This window comes from Cyprinus carpio, chromosome B19 (assembly GCF_018340385.1).
Source record: "Cyprinus carpio isolate SPL01 chromosome B19, ASM1834038v1, whole genome shotgun sequence".
Lineage (NCBI taxonomy): Eukaryota > Metazoa > Chordata > Actinopteri > Cypriniformes > Cyprinidae > Cyprinus > Cyprinus carpio.
In genome coordinates this window covers 14,519,983-14,539,141 of record NC_056615.1, presented here as the reverse complement: position 1 = coordinate 14,539,141, position 19,159 = coordinate 14,519,983, and the positions used below count along the sequence as shown (strand labels likewise).

Sequence of the window (19,159 nt, the reverse complement as noted above, 5' to 3'; positions counted from 1 at the left end):
TAGACCATATCTACACATTTCAAATCATTTTCAACATACTAAGTACATGATGTAAACAATACAAATTCATTTTTAGATGGGCTCGTCACTGATTATAAAAGGAGATGATATATTCATTGTGCAATCCAGATAGTACTGAGGACAATAATATCACCTGAACATGCCTAAACATTAAGATATGACCAATAACAATATTATGCTTTAATCTCAGGCAACACAAGCATGACTAGATGAATGTTACCTGTAATAAACCTTCAAAATACTATGTATGCGTTTGGCTGGATTTCAAAATCTAGTGAACCACGTAGACTATCTATTTTTGGGTATCAGACCCGCCTATAATGCCCCTCCAAAACACTACATGGCACCTGTTTTTAAGTTACGGTCTACTGGGCGCTATGCGTCAAAGAATGAAGTCTAACTGGAAATGCAAGGCTGATTACAGACCAGCTGGGAGACAACACTGGTTTTAGTTTTGATCTGTTATTGATTAGCTAAAATCTTTGACAGGTACAATGCTTTGCTTCATGATAAAATTACACCAAAACAGACGTCCGTTTAAAAAAAAAAAAAAAAACGGTCACAGTTTATTAGTGTTTTCACGGGCAAAGCTGCAACTGTTATCTAGCAGTGACAGACACGCGCACACGCTCCCAGAAAACATTGAGTGACAGCATTAGCATTGACGCTAACACAAACACGCAGCTCTTTCTCACACACCGCCACACAAACACTCACCTCCATAATGTCGAGAAGCCGTGTGAAACACAGTGAGAAGGACGACGGCGGCGACAGACAGCAGTTTTGCATTTTTGATGCTGAAATATTGATTTATTTCCCGTTTGCCTAGGCTATAGGCCAGGACCGCCATCTTGGCTCCTCCATGACAACAAGCAGACAGACGAGCTGCGGCGAAGCTGACGGAGTCCGAGCCGAGCGGCGCGTGCTCGCTTCCCGCGTGCGCCTCAGCTTCTGTTGTCGCGAGCAGAGCAGGTTTGTTGGAGTCCGATTGCACTCCTTCTGCTGCGGTTGCCTCAACTATCATATCTACATCAGGTTTAACTTTACCCTGATTGCTTTCTTCTGCCTTCCAACGCTTTAAAGAAATCTCGCCAAGTTTCGTTCTTTTTTTTTCTTTATAGTGTCCTGCCCAATTGTAAAACTGGAAGAAACCAAACCTTGTTAATGTTAAACGTTTTAAGTTATTCCCTCTATTTCTTGAACCGCCACAACCAGTATCATTTGTTTGATCAAGACACACAGTCGTTAAATGCTTTTCTGAATTAGACATGCGTTCCTCAACAAATCAGTGCTAGAGTTCACTTGTTATCTTGCATAACAAGTTGTTTTGGTTGGGACTAAAAATTGTGTTGTGTAAGATGAGCAGTTTTAAACAGTTTGTGAGGGTGTGAGAAATCACTTGTCAATTAAAAGAAATATTCCGAGGGCAATTCTTTAGATACTATGCGAACAAACCAGTGTTAACCACCACCTGAACTGAAATTCTTTTATATATGATACTGGTGGCGTAGTTTACTACTTGCAAATCTTATATGAATCCCATTGCTGTTTAATAACATTGATATTGAACAGTCAAAAAGTGTTAGAACCATAATTCTTAAAGACAAGACCAAAGAAACCTTCATGAGTTAAGAATGAATTTATATGGCTTCCAGCTACCAATAATGATCCAGTACAAAGTCACTAAGGCAACAATCAGATTTTAGCTGGTTTCAATGCCCCTGTACCACCACCTCTTGCCCCACCCATATCCTAAAAGCTGGGCTCCCTCTACCCTTATTCACTATTCCATAAATTGCTCCACTCAGGCTGCTTCTCAAATGGAAGGATGCAACCAAGTTACGCTGTAAATCTTGGCTGCCATCAAAAGCAGTCTTCAGCCCTGTCCCAAATGGCACCCAGAACCCTCAAAGTCTTCCACTGACTCCACATATTCACATAGGGGAGGTCGTGGCCTAGTGGTTAGAGAGTTTGACTCCTTAACCTAAGGTTGTGGGTTTGAGTCTCGGGCCGGCAATACTACAACTGAGGTGCCCTTGAGCAAGGGACTGAATCCCCAATTGCTCCCTGGGCACCGCAGCATAAATGCCCACTCCTCTTGGTGTGTTCACTGCTGTGTGTGTGCACTTTGGATGGGTTAAATGCAGAGCACGAATTTTGAGTATGGGTCACCATACTTGGCTGTATGTCACGTCACTCACTATATTTATGATGCAATGCTGCTTTGACTGTCAGGAGGAAGTCTGCTGCAGAGCTTGCCTCTGAACAGGCCTGGCAGAAGTGCACACAAGAGTCATGTAGCGGCCACAAAAGGGGTCTTCGCAAGAACCCTTCTTAAAGCTAAGCTGATGAATGGGAAATCTTTCATACTTTTTCTGAGATTCAGGACCAAGCAGAGCTGTTTGTGTTGCAGATCATAGAAGACAAGTATCCGATAATTTTAACTGTTGGCAAAATTTTAATTGGTTAATTTTAAGCTTTTTTTGCGCTAGTTTCATCTTCCGGGTTTAAAAACATTGTATTGACGTCACAATTTGTGACGTGGCAATGGACGATAGTACGTCGATGACGCGTCTGTCTATTAAATTATTCATGAGACTGCGTGTTCTTATCCTATGAGAAGATGCTTCGCTTAATTATTCACAACAGCATGTGTTGATTTGCTATGACAGACGTTTCGGACTGTGAGATGACAGCGCACATTAACTGAGAGAAATGTTCATGGATCGAAGAAGAGTGTTTGTTTTTGCTTTGTAATAAGAGTTTGGCACAAACACGATTCATTCAGTTGGTGAGCATAACCGTTTTTACAGCTCTGTGACACAACCCGTCAAAAGGCTTATATAAATGCCATAGAATAAGCCTTAAAAGTTATCAGAGGTACAACAGCGCGTTCATTTATATGTTTTCGATGTAAAGTGCAAATGGCTGTGCATTTATTTGTGTTTTTAACTCGATGGGAGCGAAATGAAACGGTAAAGTCTGAACGCGAAGCTGTTTGTTTTGTCTCTCTCCCCTCTTCCCCCTCCTCCGCTCCGCTGCGCACCACGCCCACTTTTTTTTTTTTTTTTAACTGTGGTGAAAACTAACCAGTGCTGAAATGGGGGTTTCATGACCCTTTAACAGACACATGTACCTACTAGACCTTCTCATTTTCAAGTTAGCGTTTAATGCCAGGTTTCCTTTAGAAAAGAATGCTATTTGATTTAAGTAATGTCCTGGGCCCGTATGCTTAAAGATTCTTAGAATACTCCCAGAGAGCTCCTAATTTAGCGTAAAACCTTCTAACTAGGAGTCTTAGCTTAAAAGTGATTCAGGACCAATCTGAGAGTGTCTCTGAGTGAGGAAAAGACAAAAACTTTCATCTTAATGAGGAGGCGGGGCTGACTCCGTTAGCTATGACTATTGGTTTGTTGTCCAAGAAGGAAATAAAAGAGTGCTTTTAAGAGTATGGTCTATTATAAGCCTTCACGTTGAAATTACAGGTGCAATTGTTTCTGTTTTACTGTACTCTCTCTCTCACAATATTCTCTGTATATTCTTTATTTTTTATTTACCATGCTGTCATACATATTTTATAGGAAATGAACAGCGATACAATAAGGTTCTGAAAGTGCTGTAATTGTTTGTATAAATACTTTGCTTATAGACAGGGGTGCACATCATTTTTTCAGCCTGGTTCTCATATGAGAACCTGGAGATTTGGTTTGGTCCTCACACAGCGGCACATGGTGTGACCCATCAAATATAACTATAAAAAATAAATTAATAATAGTGATAATATTATTGCACTTTATTTTTTATTTTTTTAATAAAATAATAAACTAAATAATAAAGTGTGATAATACTATTTTATTTTAAAATAAAAAGGGAGTATTAAATACAAATAAAATTATTTACAAATAAACTTAATAAAATGCTATTATTTATTTATTTATTTAATTTGAACCTTAATTATTTTTAATTTGAATTGTTTTAATTTTTCATTTTCAACTTAAAATCAGCACGCTTTTATTTTGGCGGGGTTGCCGGCAAGTAAGTATATGCACTTTCGTGTTTAGAGCTGCTGATTTTTGTAGAGCGTCAGTGAATGAAATGTTACAGTTTTTCATTGTGCTTTGAGGCTGATTACAGCTACTTATTTGCAGCTTCTTACTGACTATCCGTTCCACCTTAAAAACGCGACGATTCCGCGTTTCTTAGCTTCTTAACTTAGGCACCGTCTCTATTTGTGTCTCTTTTTCAGAAACGAACAATAAACTATTTTAAATGGGTCATATGATGCGATATACATTTTTCCTTTCTCTTTTGCGTGTTACAAGCTCTTGGTGCATGTAAAGTTGCAAAGACTCAAATCTAAAGAGATATTCTTTATCAAAGTTAAGACTCTGCCACGCCCCTCTAAAACGGCTCGTTCAGACACTCCCCCACATGTCTACGTCACTTGGAATTGTTTGCGTAATGTCGCCCAAATGTTCACGCAAAGAAAAAGGGCGTGGTTTCAGTAACCGCAGTTAGTGTTGAAGCAGCAATGTCAGGGAGATGCTGTGTGTATCTAGGCGAAAGCAAAAACACTTTATTTGGCCTTCCGAAAGTAGATGCATTCAGCAATCTTTAAGATTACTTACAACAGAACAGCAACGCATTTTATGGACGACCGTTTCGTGAACATAGGAGAAGAGGTAATTCTGACTTTGCTAAGACAATCTGGCGCTTCTGAATCAGCTACTGCAAGTATGTTTTGTTATTAAAGTATTTGCTATTGACTGTTCAAATGCAGAGTTTTGCGAATCGTGTGTGTGTGTGTGTGTGTGTGTGTGTGTGTGTGTGTGTGTGAGAGAGAGAGAGAGAGAGAGACAGGGTCACACGGTGAAGTCAGCTATCTTAACCGTCAGTGGCTTGTGTACTGCAAACATATACCAGCTTCATCACTGTGTGTGTCACGGCAGTCTGTTCCCCTTTTGGGCTTGAACTGATGGTAAAACTAAGGACATTATTAACTGTCCTTAGTTTTACCTTCTAAGGCTGCGCTTGTCAGAAGGAGGGACTTTGTAGAAAACGATGCGCTTGAGAGAGGCGGGGCATAGAGGACCTACAGTAATATACAGTATTTGAAAAATTATTTATTTTTTGAAAATTAAAGCATGTCAACATATTCTGTTACACCAAATACACAAAATAATTATATAAATTCATGATAATGATTTAAAAAAGCCTTATATGACCCCTTTAAAATGTAAATAACACTGAGATAAGAGCGAAAACGGGCTGTAAACATTAAATCTAATTACATTATACGTTAATTACTGAACGTGCATGTCATCCTTTGAGTGCAGTAATTAATTTTATTTTTTATTTATTATTATTATTTTTTTAAATCTAGCCTCTTATGAAGACTTCATATGACCCAGCACCTGTGAATAGAGGAATAGAGGACTCCAGATACAAAATGATGACATTTCCATTGCTTTAAAATGCACACAAAGTTTGCTTAAATGCATATATGGTATTTGTACTAGACTTCAGCTGTTCTTTCTGACACTCACCCCTATAAAGACTGTTTTGTAACATAAAAACATGCATTTTCTGTAAAGCTGCTCTGAAACAATATGTGTTGTAAATGCGTTATACAAATAAATATGAATTAAACTGAATTAGCCATTGCATTGTTGTTACTGTACCATGTTGTCTCTGAGGGTGTTGAAAGTTTTACGGGGTGCTTATACCCAGTGTGCTTGTCCATTATAAAAAAAAAAAATAAAATAAAATAAAATTGTATATATATCATTGTACCATTTAGAAGATAGACCTATACATATGACAAATGTGAATATTCAGTTGAATAGGCCATTGCACTGATTGCTCAATTCGAGGCACAAAATCTCAGCTCTCTTTAAGGGTGAGTTAAAAGTTTCATTAGAGGCTTTAATGTCTGAAAATATTCAGATATTTTTACGGCTCCATTTTGAAGTAATGGACCTATAAATTTGACATATATGACAATATAGATTTGGTCTATTGCATTCATGGCCCTATTGGGGGCGCTATATCTCAGCTGTCATTGAGGGAGCATTGAATGTTTTCCAGGGCACTTAACTGTCACCATGCAAATTCTCAGGCATTTTTACTGTAGCATTTTGAAGTTATAGACACATAACATTTATATATATATAATTGCGTAATATTACATATATATATATATATATATATATATATATATATATAATGGACAAGCACACTGGGTATAAGCACCCTGTGAAACTTTCAACACACCCTCGGAGACAACATGGTACAGTAACCAACAATGCAATGGCTCATTCAGTTTAATTCATATTTATTTGTATAACGCATTTCACAACACATATTGTTTGAGTAGCTTTACAGAAAATGCACGTTTTTCTGTTACAAAACCAGAATAGTCTTTGAGTGGATATCAGAAAGAACAGCTGAAGTCTAGTACAAATTATAGTATTTACAAATACCATATATGCATTTAAGCAAACTTTGTGTGCATTTTAAATCAATGGAAATGTCATTATTTTGTATCTGGAGTCCTCTATTCACAGGTGCTGGTTCATATGAAGTCGTCATAAGAGGCTAAATTTAAAATAATAATAATAATAATAAAATAGTCATTATTGCACTCAAATGATGACATGCTAGTTCAATAATTAACGTATAATGTAATTAGATTTAATGTTTACAGCCCGTTTTCGCTCTTATCTCAGTGTTGTTTACATTTAAAAAAAGTTTATTGTTTGTTTCTGAAAAAGAGACACAAATAGAGACGGTCCCTAAATTATGCATGAATAAGAAACGCGGAAGCGTCGCCTTTTTTTAAGGTGGAATGGATAGCGTCAATAAGAAGCTGCGAATAAGAAGCTGAATTCAGCCTCGTCTTTGAAAATGTTCGCGGGTAGCCTAGATTTACATTTAGCTAAAGATAATAAAGATATATGCTTTCAGTTTGAATAGAAATCTTATACAGTACAGTTTGTAGATCTAAAATGGTAATTGTGCATTAACAGCTGTCAACCATGTCGTACGCAAACGCGCGCTCTGTACTAATTTACACAGCGCATTTCTTATTTTGGTCGCGCATGTGGATCTAATGTGTAGCGCAGGGTTATTCAAATCTTGCCCTGGAGGGACAATGCGATGCAGAGTTTGGCTCCAACCCTGATCAAAGTCACTCTGCACCGCATTGGCCCTCCAGGGCAAGATTTGAATAATCCTGGTGTAGCATCTTATTAACTCATTATCATGCATTGTGTGCAACACATTTCTTCTCCCTCTTCAAGTTTTGTCCATTTTTTCCACTGCTAAACAAACACTTAAGCCTCTTAAAAGTCAGTGTCCATGCTTCTAACAATTTTGGACCTTAAGAACTCTTTTAAGGGTTAAGATGCTTTCTGAATTGCTTTTTTCTTTACTATTATCTTTTCTTTAATGTTAAGAGGAAACACCCACATTTAATGTTGTAAAAAAAAAAAAAAAAAAAAAAAAAACATTCTTGTGCATGCACACAAGAAACGTTTTTTGTGCCTTCAAGAAACCATTCACATGTGAAACCCAATGCAGAAGTCAGTATTTTTTTTTTTTTTTTTAGGGTCACTTTAGGATATATTGTCACTTCAAGAAAATCAATTAAAAAAAACAGAGAAAATAAAATATTTACTGATGACTGTACTGTATACCAAATATAAAGATGAAAATAATGCTGTATAAACTAGTAAATCTACTCAGAGGTTTGAAAATTTCAGTCTGGAAAAGTATGGAATTTTGAAATGGAAAATGTGTAGGAACCCTGTAATGCTAAACAGGACTCTAGCCTTGAAGCATCAGAAGGACTGGACTAGCAAGATGCAGCTTTTTATTTGAAAGCCCGTGAACACCAGAAGTGTTGCAGACGCCATCTTCAGGACAGACGCGGGAATGCATACATCTGGTCTGTCCCAATACCTGCACTTGCAGTCTTTGCATTTAACCACTAGTCTGCTTATAAGATGTATTCCTGTTTTTGGCCTAAGTGTACAGTATGTAGAACTTTTGATTACTCAATTGGACATGCTTATAGTGTTGTAAAAATGCAAATAAAGTTTTTATATATATATTTTTTTTTCAATGCATTTTAAAACGTATGTCTGTTCAGTAGCAACCCAAAGCAGCTGCAAACATTTTACAAAATAAAAATCATCTCTATCAATAAAATGCAATATTTTACATTTTACTACAAAATTGTAATATCTATTTAAAATTACACTGCTGTGTTTTCCTGGACATGTTGTGATTTTGGGTCACACGAGTAGGTGAAATTGACGGGTATAATGATAGAAGACTCAAATGCCACTCTGAAGTGCTATCAGATAGTGTGGATTTAGTGCACACTAAGGGCACTGAGCGTTGCCATTTATTAGACCCGGGTCTTGCGCATGCACTTCCTGTTGTGTGCACATGCTCAGACCTCTAGTGTGGGACATTACTGAAATGCATTATGGGATTGGATAAGTGCACTTGATAATGTCCCCTCAAATAGTGCACAATTTAGTGGTATAGGGACAATTTTGGACACAGCACTGATCTGTGGTATGGGAGTGTGGGATTGGTTGGCACAGGGCTAATTTCTTTACTTTACTAATTTTTTTACTTTTCTGTGTCAGACAAAAAAACCCCAAACAGAGGCGTCATGCCCATTCATGTGCCCCTTCAGATTTTTGAGCCAAGTGGATTTTGAATGCTGCTTCCAAAAAACAGCCAAGATTAGAACGTTCAGTGCGGCACGTCACCAACTGCTAAATTAAAATCTGCATTCGCGCTTTGGCTGGTGCCAAGGTTGCCAGGTTTTCACAACAAAATCTTTCCAATTGCTTCTTAAAACTAGCCCAGTCGCATTTCGTGATGGGCCCCCGGTAAAAATCACATGCAGGGTGTAAAATTTAGGGTTCCCAGATAGCAAAATTTGTCTGGCCCACCTCCGGGCCACAACTTTGCTCAAGTTCTGGCCCCTTGCTGGCCCCAGCCCAAAACTGGCCCACACACTGAAAACCGACTCAAACAATTTCCTCTGGCCCAGATGCGGCCCATTCCCTGTAGAATGACTCTTATGATTCAAGTGATTATTAAGTTTTGAATATGGATATTTTTCTTACAAAAACACATTGATTCGCTACAAGAGGCCTTTGTTTACCCCCCGGAGCCATGTGAGACACTTTTTTTTTTATGGAAGGGTGCTTTTTATTTCATGTCTTTTGGACTGAAGCAATGCAACACCTGCTGACTGCAATGATAGAGCTTGAAAGATCAAAGACAATTTTTAATATAACTCCGACTGGTTTCGTCTGAAAGAAGAAAGTCATATACACCTAGGATGCCTCGGGGGTGAGTAAAAAGCAGCCTAATTTTCATTTTTGGGTGATCTAACCCTTTAAGGCAGATCTGACTAAGACTCGGTTAGGTCCCCAGCAGGGGCGCCGTTATGGGGGATGCAGAGTATGCTGGGCATATGGGCCCAAGAAGCTAGGGGGCCCCAAATCATGACTTTGGTCAATAATTTTTTTTGTAATAATTAAAAATATGTATTTTTTACATATAAGAACACATTAACTAATAAAAGCAGTAAAAAAAATATATATATATATAGAATGTACGAAGTGAACATGAGCAAGCTCTCGTCACTTCAAAATACAGCGCATGACGTTAACCGGCGACCACACAAAAAATAACGTTAGGTTACTTGCGAAACCCCCGTTCTCTGAGATGAGAGCCAGGTATCTCACTATGGGAAACGCCACAGGTGTGATAGACCATAGAAGCACCAATTACACCACGTCTGTCTGAAGGAGGGACCAATCACAGCTCATGACAAGGAGCCCACCCCCTTCCTATATGTATGGCTGTGATCCCTGGAAACGGCATTTTAAGCATGCTCTTCCCCCGTGTTATGCGTGTAGGGAAGCTTGTTGAGATACCTCGCTCTGGTCTCAGAGGACCGGGGTTATGCAAGTAACCTAACGTTCTCTTTAAACAATCACTCGGTACCTCACTATGGGAATGATATAGCCAACTCCCGAAACGCATTCTTTCCGAAGCTGCCGAACAGACCCGGCAAGAACAAAAAATTACCTTTAAATTCTCCAAAGAGCCAACATTGAGAACTGCATGAGCCATAGAAGGCACAGTGACATCCAGATTGTAAAATCTGATAAATGTATGAAGGGAAGCCCAGTTTGCCGCTGCACAAATATCTCATTTGAACAATGCCCACGAGGTAGCCACACCCCTTGTTGAATGAGCCCTTAAGCCCGCTGGGGAATGAAGACCCATAGATGTATAGGCCAATTCAATCACCTCCACCATCCAGTGGGAAAGGCACTGTGAGGAGATCGGCTTACGCTTACATTGAGTGGCCCATGAAATGAATAACTGATCATTCTTCCTGAACGATTGTGTCCTGTAAACATAATAGCGTAACGCTCGTACAGGACACAAAGTGTGCAATTTCCGCTCCTCCGACGAAGAAAAAGGAGGGGGGTAAAAGGCACGTAAGTCCAAAGCAAGCAGTTATAAGCTGAATCACTGACTTTGGGAACGAAAGCCGGGTTAGCATAGGCGCGGGTGCTGAGGGTGCTGCAGCATCCCCTGTTTTTTTTTCTGTGGGCAACTGTTTAACTGTTGGAAAAAATAATAATAATAGTAAAAAAAAAAAAAAAAAATCAGCATTTATTTTACACTAAAAAAAGTGCAAGTAGCAAGTAGATTGTGATTGTGCTAGTCAACATTACAAAAGACGGCTGCCAACTATCAAATTCAGTGGTGTAGATGGTGACGCGTGTGTCATTCTATTCCTTTTGACGCAATCAACCTGGGTTCGAATCTGCCTTTTGGCAAACTTTTTTTCTCCCTTTTCAAACTTCAAATCAAATCAGAAAAGCATTTATTTTGTAATAAAATTGAAGAAAATCATCAAAAAGTTGAAAATAAATTATTGGGTAGGATTAGGGTAGGTGTAGGGAGGGCTTTTTTCCCCAATAAGGTGGCATCCATTTAATAATTAGAATTAAAATTTACACTCAATTTGCACTCAACTCATACTGGTTTATAATGTATTGCAATGCTGAGGTGCATATAATTGCAACTATTTGCAATAAGTAATTAGCAAAATATCCTACTATTTTCAATCGTTGCCCCCCTAACGACTGAAAGATTTTACTAATTATTTGTTAATTAATAATGTTTTCAACTCAAAAGTAAATATGCACATAAAGTAGTTATTTTAATATATTTTATTGTTATTTATTGTAAGTAAATTAATAAATAAAATCAAACTTACTAATAGGCTTTCCCAATCTTATTTGTGTAAGAAGTTGGCGCGTGACGAATCTGCTTTGGCGGGTAATAGCATATGCTTGCCTGTTGCATGACATGAATGGATATTTAGTGTTTTTTTTTTACAACATACAACAACTGCAGAGGAATCTGTACCTAACCAAAATAAAGACAGATAAAGCTAGATGCCCGTCTCCAGACCCCGACAGCATCATAAAGGTGATCCATTAAACACTGCCTTAGCAGCTCAGTGTTTTACATTTATGTTAGGAAAAGGACCATTTACATCCAAATGTAATTTAATGCACACAGAACACAACCTAGAAATATATTTCAGAATATAAACTGCTTAATCGGCCATTTTCAGTAAGATTTAACATTACCAAATGTATTTGTATGCCTGTGCGTTTAACTTGAATAATGTCCAAAAGATATCTGTTTTAAAGCAGTGGGTAATTCACTCATTGATTTGCTTAAAATCTACTTTGCAATTCTGTTGGCGAACATGTTTGTGGTGCATTCTATTCAAATTGTTTACAGCCTTTACAAATAATTTGCGTGCAATGTATCTACCATGTCAACCTCACACGCTTGCTGCTGCACTAATCATAGTAAAACCGCTTTTAATGCTACATGGATTGTGACTTTGTACGTTTACTACAGAAATGATAAAATGTATTTAAAAGTTTGACTGACCAAATCGACTTGCTTGCTTGTACGTTTACTACAGAAATGTATACTAAACCCCCCCCCCCCCCAGCGGGTACAACACCCCCAACCTACTACAACAGCAGAAGACCCCACCGGGTACCACTCATCTCCAACCTTGCTGTCATCCGGACTAAAATCCAGACATGCCCGATGAACCGACAAAGCATGTAACTCACACACTCGCTAAGCTGAGACTAAAGCCAGTAGTAAGACGTTTTCAGAGATAGGAGCTTAATATCAACACTCTCCAGAGGTTCAAATGGGGCCCGAGTTAAGGCATTCAGAACCATGGATAAGTCCCATGACGGTACATCACTCACCGCACACTGAAAAGGAATAACTCCTTTATGAGTACACCAGTCTTCAAATACTCGCCATTTAAGACCATACAGTGAGTGGGTTGATGGAGCTCTGGCGCTCTGGATAGTGTTTATAACCTCCTGCAGAAGCCAGAGAGCGTATAAATTTAACACTTCATGGGCCAGACCCAAAGGTCGACTTGTTCCGGGTGTGGATGAAAAATCATGCTGCTGTTTCGTCCACAAAAGTTATTGGAAGGGATTTCAACCTTCAGTGAAAGATTGCTTCAAATCTTTCCTATTTGTTCTTTCAGCTTAGCAGAACGATGGGGTAGCGAGCCTAGGAAAAAGGTCGCTACAGAGACCACATCCTACCCGTAGGGAAGTGACATGTGGAGATACTGATATGGACTGACCCAGGGGGCAGTACTACATATGGAATGGTCTCTGAGGCAGGTCCTACCATAGAGTAGGGATGGAACAGCTGCCAGAAGAGACTGACAGAGCGGGTCTGTCAAGGGAAGACACGGGTTTACCAAGACCGAAACCTTACCGTGGAATAATACACATATGGGATTACCCGTAGGGAAACAAGCCATATGGACACCTAGCCCAGTACAGGGGCTGACCAGGACTCCGGGCATGCTAACACCAGTACTGGGCCTGGCGACAAACTGCTCCGTCAAGTTTGACTGCCAAGGGTGCCGGAGGATGATCGACCAGGGTACGCCAACCGGGGAACTCTACTGGGAGAAAAACCTGTGTGAGGGGGAATGGCACAGCAAGCGTGACACTGAGCCAGTTCTTCCCACCAATTACCTGTTACCCAACACACGGGAAGAAACTGGCTCTACACGAAGGTTGTAAAACCTTGCGAAGGTGTTAGGTGTCTGCCAGAGAGGCACCGTGCGCCAACGCATAGGAGGAGGCAACACTCCATGTGGAGTGAGCCCTCACCCCCAGGGGGCACGGCTCACCTTGGGAATGGTACGCCAAGGCGATGGCATCCACTATCCAGTGGGCCAACCTCTGCTTGGAGACAGCCTTCCCTTTCTGCTGACCCCCAAAGCAGACCAGGAGCTGCTCAGAGCTTCTGAAGCTCCGGGTGCGGTCCACGTATATACGAATTGCTCTTACGGGACATTTCAACGCCAAGGCTGGATCTGCCTACTCCTGTGGCAGTGCTTGCAGGCTCACCACCTGGTCTCGGAAGAGAGTGGTGGGAACCTTGGGCACGTATCCAGGCCGGGGTCTCAGGACAACGTGAGAGTAGGCCGGTCCGAACACAAGGCACTCTTCACTTACCGAAAATGCTTGGAGGTCCCCGACCCTCTTGATGGAAGTGAGTGTGATCAGGATAGCTGTCTTGAGAGACAGGAACTTCAGCTCAACCGAATCAAGTGGCTCAAAGGGACCCCTCTGAAGTCCAGCCAGGGCAATAGAGAGGTCCCAGGAGGGCATCGGGGTGTCCTAGGAGGATTTAACCTTCTGGCACCCCTCAGGAGTGATCAAGTCATGCCTCCCCAGGGAATGGCCGTCTACTGCATCGTGATGGGCTGCAATGGCAGCCACATACACTTTCAAGGTGGAGGGTGACAGCCTACGCTTCAGCCTTTCTTGCAGAGCATGACTCTGACCAAGCATCTCCGGGGGTCTTCTCGGTGAGAAGAACACCAATTTGTGAGCAGACTCCACTTCAAAGCATAGTCCTGCCTGAGTGATAGTGTCTACCACCGCTGGTGGCAGATCACTTAGGTCTGCCACGTCCCGTCCAGAAGCCACACATGGAGGTTCCAAAGATCTGGACGCGGGTGCCATATGGTGCCCAGCCCCTGAAAGAGGAGGTCCCTCCTCAGGGGGATGCACCAGGGAGGGGCTGTCACAAGGAGCATGAGTTCCGAAAACCAGGTCCGGGTAGGCCAGTTAGGTGCAACCAAAAGGACCTGTTCCTCGTCCTACCTGACCTTGCACAGTGTCTTTGGGAAGTGGGCATCAGGATCCTCAACTATCTTGATGACTGGCTCCATCGAGTGACGAGTATCCCTTGACGGGCACACGATAAGAAAAGGGTTTGTCCCATGACCGCTTCATCTCTGCCACACACGCCGGTAAAGCGGGAAGCAGTTGTTTCACCTGTGGAAGGCAAGAAGGAAGCCTTTTCCCATCGTAGATGTCACGTTTAACTTCCGGATCCCCAGGAGTTACGGGCCAAGCGATGCCAAGCTTAACTGCCGCATGCTTACAAACTTCCACTAGGTCACAATCTACCACCGTCGACGCCACATCACCGATTTGCATGCTCGTCCCTCTCCTCGTCTCCCTCCAAATCATCGCTTCCGCCAGCAGCTGCTGGTCGAAAAGTAGCGTAAACTTAGGAGACACTGAATCCATAATATCCCCCCACGAAGAAAGATCCCGTGGGGGAGAGGTTTGGACCCCTTTTGTCATAGGAGGGACAGAAGATAGAACCGGATCGTCTTTAGAAGATGCAGCCACCCAAAGCCTTCTTTCCAAGATCCTGGCTGGCATTGCACGACAGTGCGCGCAACTCTCCGCATCCGCCAGGGCGGCCTGAGTGTGCTTAACACCCATGAAAGTTTGCTTTACGTACTGGGTTCTTACCAATCAGAATTAACAAAATATCGGAGATGATTGTAGTGACAGACAGGGACAGACTGAACATGCTAATTGTTACCCAGATAGCATGTAGTAATCGGCCTGAGCTCGGCTGCCCTGCGGCGCCTCCGGCTCAGACTTGGCATCGGCAAGTGTGATCCGGGCCGAGTGTGGCCCGCAGCTATCTCTAGCGCATGTGTTTGTGATGCGGCTGTAAAGCACTGGGCCGGTTAAAGTGACCAGGAATTGGGCGAGTGCTTTACAGCCGCATCACAAACACATGTGCGAGAGATAGCTGCGGGCCACACTCGGCCCGGATAACACTTGCCGATGCCGAGTCTGAGCTGTAGAGTCTGGGCCACTTCTGGCAATGACTTGGCTCGGTTCTGTCATAGATGGTTACATTAATATAGCAATAATTAACATAAAACTGTTTTAAACTTGACTTAAGACCTTTACAGTATCTTATAATGTTAACTACACCTTTAATGTCATGAATTTGTCAAAAACAAATTATCTGCGATCAAATGTAGAAAAAATATATATAAAGTTCTTTATAGGACAGAACATTCTTTAATATTTATAACAACAGCAAATCTATATTTATGCAACGCAGTAGGTCATATACAGGTGCTGGTCATATAAATAAAATATCATTAAAAAGTTGATTTATTTCACTAATTCCATTCAAAAAGTGAAACTTGTATATTATATTCATTCATTACACACAGACTGATATATTTCAAATGTTTATTTATTTTAATTTTGATGATTATAACTGACAGCAAAGGAAAATCCCAAATTCAGTATCTCAGAAGATTAGAATATTACTTAAGACCAATACAAAGAAAGGATTTTTATAAATCTTGGCCAACTGAAAAGTATGAACATGAAAAATATGAGCATGTACAGCACTCAATACTTAGTTGGGGCTCCTTTTGCCTGAATTACTGCAGCAATGCGGCGTGGAATGGCACTGCTCAGGTGTTATGAGAGCCCAGGTTGCTCTGATAGTGGCCTTCAGCTCTCCTGCATTCTTGGGTCTGACATATCGCATCTTCCTCTTCACAATACCCCATAGATTTTCTATGGGGTTAAGGTCAGGCGAGTTTGATGGCAAATTAAGAACAGGGATACCATGGTCCTTAAACCAGGTACTGGTAGCTTTGGCACTGTGTGCAGGTGCCAAGTCCTGTTGGAAAATGAAATCTGCATCTCCATAAAGTTGGTCAGCAGCAGGAAGCATGAAGTGCTCTTAAAACTTCCTGGTATACGGCTGCGTTGACCTTGGACCTCAGAAAACACAGTGGACCAACACCAGCAGATGACATGGCACCCCAAACCATCACTGACTGTGGAAACTTTACACTGGACCTCAAGCAACGTGGATTATGTGCCTTTCCTCTCTTCCTCCAGACTCTGGGTCCCTGATTTCCAAAGGAAATGCAAAATTTACTTTAATCAGAGAACATAACTTTGGACCACTCAGCAGCAGTCCAGTCCTTTTTGTCTTTAGCCCAGGCAAGACGCTTCTGACGCTGGCTGTTGTTCAAGAGTGGCTTGACACAAGGAATGCGACAGCTGAAACCCATGTCTTGCATATGTCTGTGCGTAGTGGTTCTTGAAGCACTGACTCCAGCTGCAGTCCACTCTTTGTGAATCTCCCCTACATTTTGATTGTGTTTTGTTTCATAATCCTCTCCAGGGTGCAGTTATCCCTATTGCTTGTACACTTTTTTCTACCACATCTTTTCCTTCCCTTCGCCTCTCTATTTATGTGCTTGGACACAGAGCTCTGTGAACAGCCAGCCTCTTTTGCAATGACCTTTTGTGTCTTGCCCTCCTTGTGCAAGGTGTCAATGGTCGTCTTTTTGACAACTGTCAAGTCAGCAGTCTTCCCCGTGATTGTGTAGCCTACAGAACTAGACTGAGAGACCATTTAAAGGCCTTTGCAGGTGTTTTGAGTTTTTTTTAGCTGATTAGAGTGTGGCACCAGGTGTCTTCAATATTGAACCTTTTCACAATATTCTAATTTTCTGAGATACTGAATTTGGGATTTTCCTTAGTTGTCAGTTATAATCATCAAAATTAAAAAAAACATTTGAAATATATCAGTCTGTGTGTAATGAATGAATATAATATACTAGTTTCACTTTTTGAATGGAATTAGTGAAATAAATCAACTTTTTGATGATATTCTAATTATACGACCAGCACCTGTATACGCTTGCTTGTATGTATTTTGAGCTTGCTTCATTGCGCTCTCATTTTATTCACCTTCACTGCGCAGCGTGGGCGGAGTCTCGTACCTGTGCTCGTGAGTGCTGTCCGCCATGTTTGTTTGTGTGTGGTTTGTATGTAAAGAAATGGATTGTTTATTTAGAGATATGTATGTATGTATTGATTTATTTAAAACACTTCTGGTAAGTATCGTTGAGCATTTATTTTTAGTATTTTACTAGCGCAGGCGCTTATAAGCTCATAAAGGAACTCACAAAAGTTAACCTCACGTGTGAGACTGCTGCGAACGCGGCTTTGTGCGAAACGTAAGTTAAAAATAAATAAACGATATCTCTTTCATCTTTGATCTAAGTATTGTTGTGTGGGTCTAGAGAAAACTGACGAGCAACACTACAGTCCGGCAAACAAACATATGAGGAAGAGGAGGATGATGGCGGTCCAGCATTTACAAAGAGAAAGGTTTGTTTGTATTTTTAGTTTCCACATTCGTATTTTTTTTAAATGCAGTTGCAGTAAGCAAACGTTGTTTTTTTTCCCCCTCATATTTCTTGAAGTATGTACGAGTGAAGATTTGTTTAAGTGTGTATAAGGTCGTTGTTTTCAAATAACCTCAACTAACTACATACGCTAGTTTCAGTTATTTTATGATGAGAATGTACTGCAGTCATATGTGCATCAGTATGTCTGAGATCATCTGCAATAGCCCTGTTCTGCTTTTACACATGCTAAATGTAAGCAGACTGTACATGCACAGATGCTCATCTCTGCCAAAACACGTGACTCAGGATGTAGAGACACACAGGACTAACTATTTCTCTTAACATGCTACACATTTCTTTTAATATTTCTATGTTTTATAGTAACCAGTGTCATCGCTGAAGGAATGGCAGACATTACTCAGACACCTGTGAACACAGACAGAGCACTGCTTGGAGTCCAAGACAGTGGACATCATCTTTATTATACTTCTGACTGAACTAGCAAGGAGCATTAGAGACGTTGAGCAAGTAAAATGTCTGAATTGACTGTTTCATCATGTTATTTTCTGCAGTAACTGCGGGGAATATTAACTGAAGAGACCTTATCAACAGCAGGCTTTGGATCTACTGAATATGTATTTTTCAAGCATTTTATTGCAGGGTTCACTGTTATTTTTTTGCATAGCGATGACTGGTAAAAATGTGTTGATTCATTTAATTCAATGTATAGTTAACCAGAATTCTGTCATTTATGCTTTACCAAACCTTTGACGTTTGTTTTTCTGCAGAACTCAAACGAAGATACTTTGAAGAATGCTGGTAATCAAACCCAACAAGTTTGTCAGGTAGGGAGAGTATGAAGGGGACTAAATGATTTTCATTTTTTGGGTGAACTCTTTTTACCTGGCATGCTACACACTAAATATTAATCATTCTGGGCACAGCCACTTATTGTGCTGTCATTGCAGTTAGTGCTGTAAATAGTCTGTCAAACAACAGGTACATTGCTACAACATACATTAAATGTAGTTCACGTCGATGCCTTTACATTATACTTTTACTAATAGATACTTGTATATTATTTGTTCTTTACAGGTGCAGAAATGAAAGCTCCCAAACAAAGATGTCACTGGATTAAGAAGTGGAAAGACATGTTACACCACTGCAACCATAAATCCTGAGCGATTTGAAAGGGGGCAACAACCATGAAAAAGTATGCATTGTTTGACTCAAAAATGATTCATGGTAATAGTTGTAAATGATTAGATAAAGTACAAAATGTGTTTAATTTTAAAACTCTGCCATTTACAGTACTAATGTGTTGTTCAAATACTAAGTTTTGGTGTCTCTTTACAATAAGGTATATCTTTAGTTAACATTAGTAAATGTTGAAATTTACATTAAATAACAATGAGCAATACATTTGTTACAATATACATTACTATTTCATGCTGTTAAAAAACAACA

The 19,159-nt window shown here is 40.5% G+C and overlaps 1 protein-coding gene and 1 long non-coding RNA gene across 3 annotated transcripts in view; one reads left to right on the top strand and one right to left on the bottom strand.

Moving 5' to 3' along the window:
* LOC109103049 (N-acetylneuraminate 9-O-acetyltransferase-like) overlaps positions 1-1,493 on the bottom strand; it is an 11,364-nt gene extending 9,871 nt beyond the window's left edge. The window contains exon 1 of the mRNA XM_042744880.1: positions 739-1,493. Within this exon, the coding sequence (XP_042600814.1) occupies positions 739-1,291 (553 nt within the window). The 5' untranslated portion in view covers positions 1,292-1,493. The remainder of the gene's footprint in view (positions 1-738) is intronic.
* On the top strand, positions 858-19,159 carry LOC122140618. 2 transcript variants are annotated; one of them, XR_006157203.1, is made up of 4 exons: positions 858-993; positions 17,585-17,672; positions 18,074-18,537; positions 18,788-19,159. It is a non-coding gene; the product is annotated as an uncharacterized LOC122140618 (long non-coding RNA). The 2 variants fall into 2 exon arrangements; XR_006157204.1 differs by lacking the exon at positions 858-993 and adding an exon at positions 17,368-17,395.